The sequence below is a fragment of the Spinacia oleracea genome, chromosome 1 (genome assembly GCF_020520425.1).
Source record: "Spinacia oleracea cultivar Varoflay chromosome 1, BTI_SOV_V1, whole genome shotgun sequence".
Lineage (NCBI taxonomy): Eukaryota > Viridiplantae > Streptophyta > Magnoliopsida > Caryophyllales > Amaranthaceae > Spinacia > Spinacia oleracea.
In genome coordinates this window covers 13,773,038-13,774,421 of record NC_079487.1, presented here as the reverse complement: position 1 = coordinate 13,774,421, position 1,384 = coordinate 13,773,038, and the positions used below count along the sequence as shown (strand labels likewise).

The 1,384-nt window shown below is 38.5% G+C and overlaps 1 protein-coding gene across 1 annotated transcript; it reads left to right on the top strand.

Annotated features, from left to right (window-relative positions):
* The first annotated feature begins 259 nt into the window (after positions 1–259).
* On the top strand, positions 260–1,071 carry LOC130465738 (solute carrier family 40 member 2, chloroplastic-like). Its single transcript, XM_056834595.1, has 4 exons — positions 260–392; positions 479–568; positions 659–835; positions 928–1,071. Exons 2-4 carry the CDS (start codon positions 518–520, stop codon positions 1,069–1,071), a joined length of 372 nt encoding a protein of 123 aa, XP_056690573.1. The 5' UTR covers positions 260–392; positions 479–517.
* The last annotated feature ends 313 nt before the right edge of the window (positions 1,072–1,384 follow it).

Genomic DNA, 1,384 nt, shown 5'->3' with positions numbered 1-1,384 from the left:
TTATTTAATGTAGATTTGATAAATACTCTGTAGTTCTCTTGTATGGAGCCACCTTAATCTTGGGACTTCTACGTTGTTATGTTCCCCTCGTGGCTGAGACAAGGAAAATGAGATGGGGTTTTGGGTAAGAAAATGAATGGATGTTAAAGAAACTCGTATGCGACTGTCTTAAAATAGGCTTAAATTTTGCAGAATGGTCACTGAATATGAACGTAACCTGGTTCTTGTTTTTGTGGTCTCTAACTTTTGTTATATGCCTATTTCAGCATTATATGCTAGTTGTTTAGTGGGGAACTTTGTGGAACAACTATGGAATTTTGCTTGGCCAGCTGCTATTGCAATGATCCATCCAAGCCTTCTTCCTGTTGCAGTCATGAGCTGTTTTTACTAAGGTGGCTTTGTCCCCTAAAATTAGTCGAGCATGCAACGTTGTGATAAAATGTAGTTCTAACTCCTAATTTATTAAAATTTTGGACAGCTTGCAGTTATTCTTGGAGGGCCATTAGTTGGAAAACTTATGGATCATTACCCTAGAGTACATGCATTTAATTTTCTAAGCTTTATCCAGGTAATCCTCTTATAATCTTATTTCATTCAATAATCAATATGCTATTTTGTATCACTTTCTCGTATTTCTAAGATTCACTTCATATGGTAGGCAATTTCCCAGCTGATGTCTGTGGCAATGATTATTCATGCTCATCAAGTTCGGTATGTTGTTGTGTCATCTGTTCTACTTCGTCCGTGGTTTATTATTCTTGTTTTTGCGAGTGCAATTGAGCGATTGTGTGGGTTAGCTTTGGGCGTAGCCATGGAGCGTGACTGGCTTGTACTGGTAATGTTGTTTTATGTTCCATCCTGGATTCTCTTGCTTTCATTTTCCCCCTAGGAATTTAGTGTCTAATGTAGGCATCATGTCATGCGCAGCTAGCTGGGACCAATCGACCTATTGCACTTGCTCAGGCTAATGCTGCTATCAATCGAATTGATCTTCTGTGTGAGGTAATAAATTGTGCTTCTTGTGTACTTAGCTTTGCTTTTTTGTGGTGTTCACCCAACCATGTTGTTTAAGCAGCTGAGTTGCCAGCCTGAATTGAATAACTGTATGACTTCACATCTACATTAGCTTGTCTGTCATTTCTTACAGGTTTGTCACCGTCTCTTACATTCCCGAAAACATTTAGTTACACTATACTTATAAAAAAACCCTGCTAGTAAGTGACATTATATCTACAATAAGCACCCAGGGGAAAGCAGAGTGCTAGTATTTCCTCGATCTCAAGCTAAAGACCAAGGCTAGGAAACTGCTTCCACTCTAGTGTGCAGAAACTGCTAGTAAGTGACATTATATCTACAATCAATGAATGTGGAAACTAAATAGTCA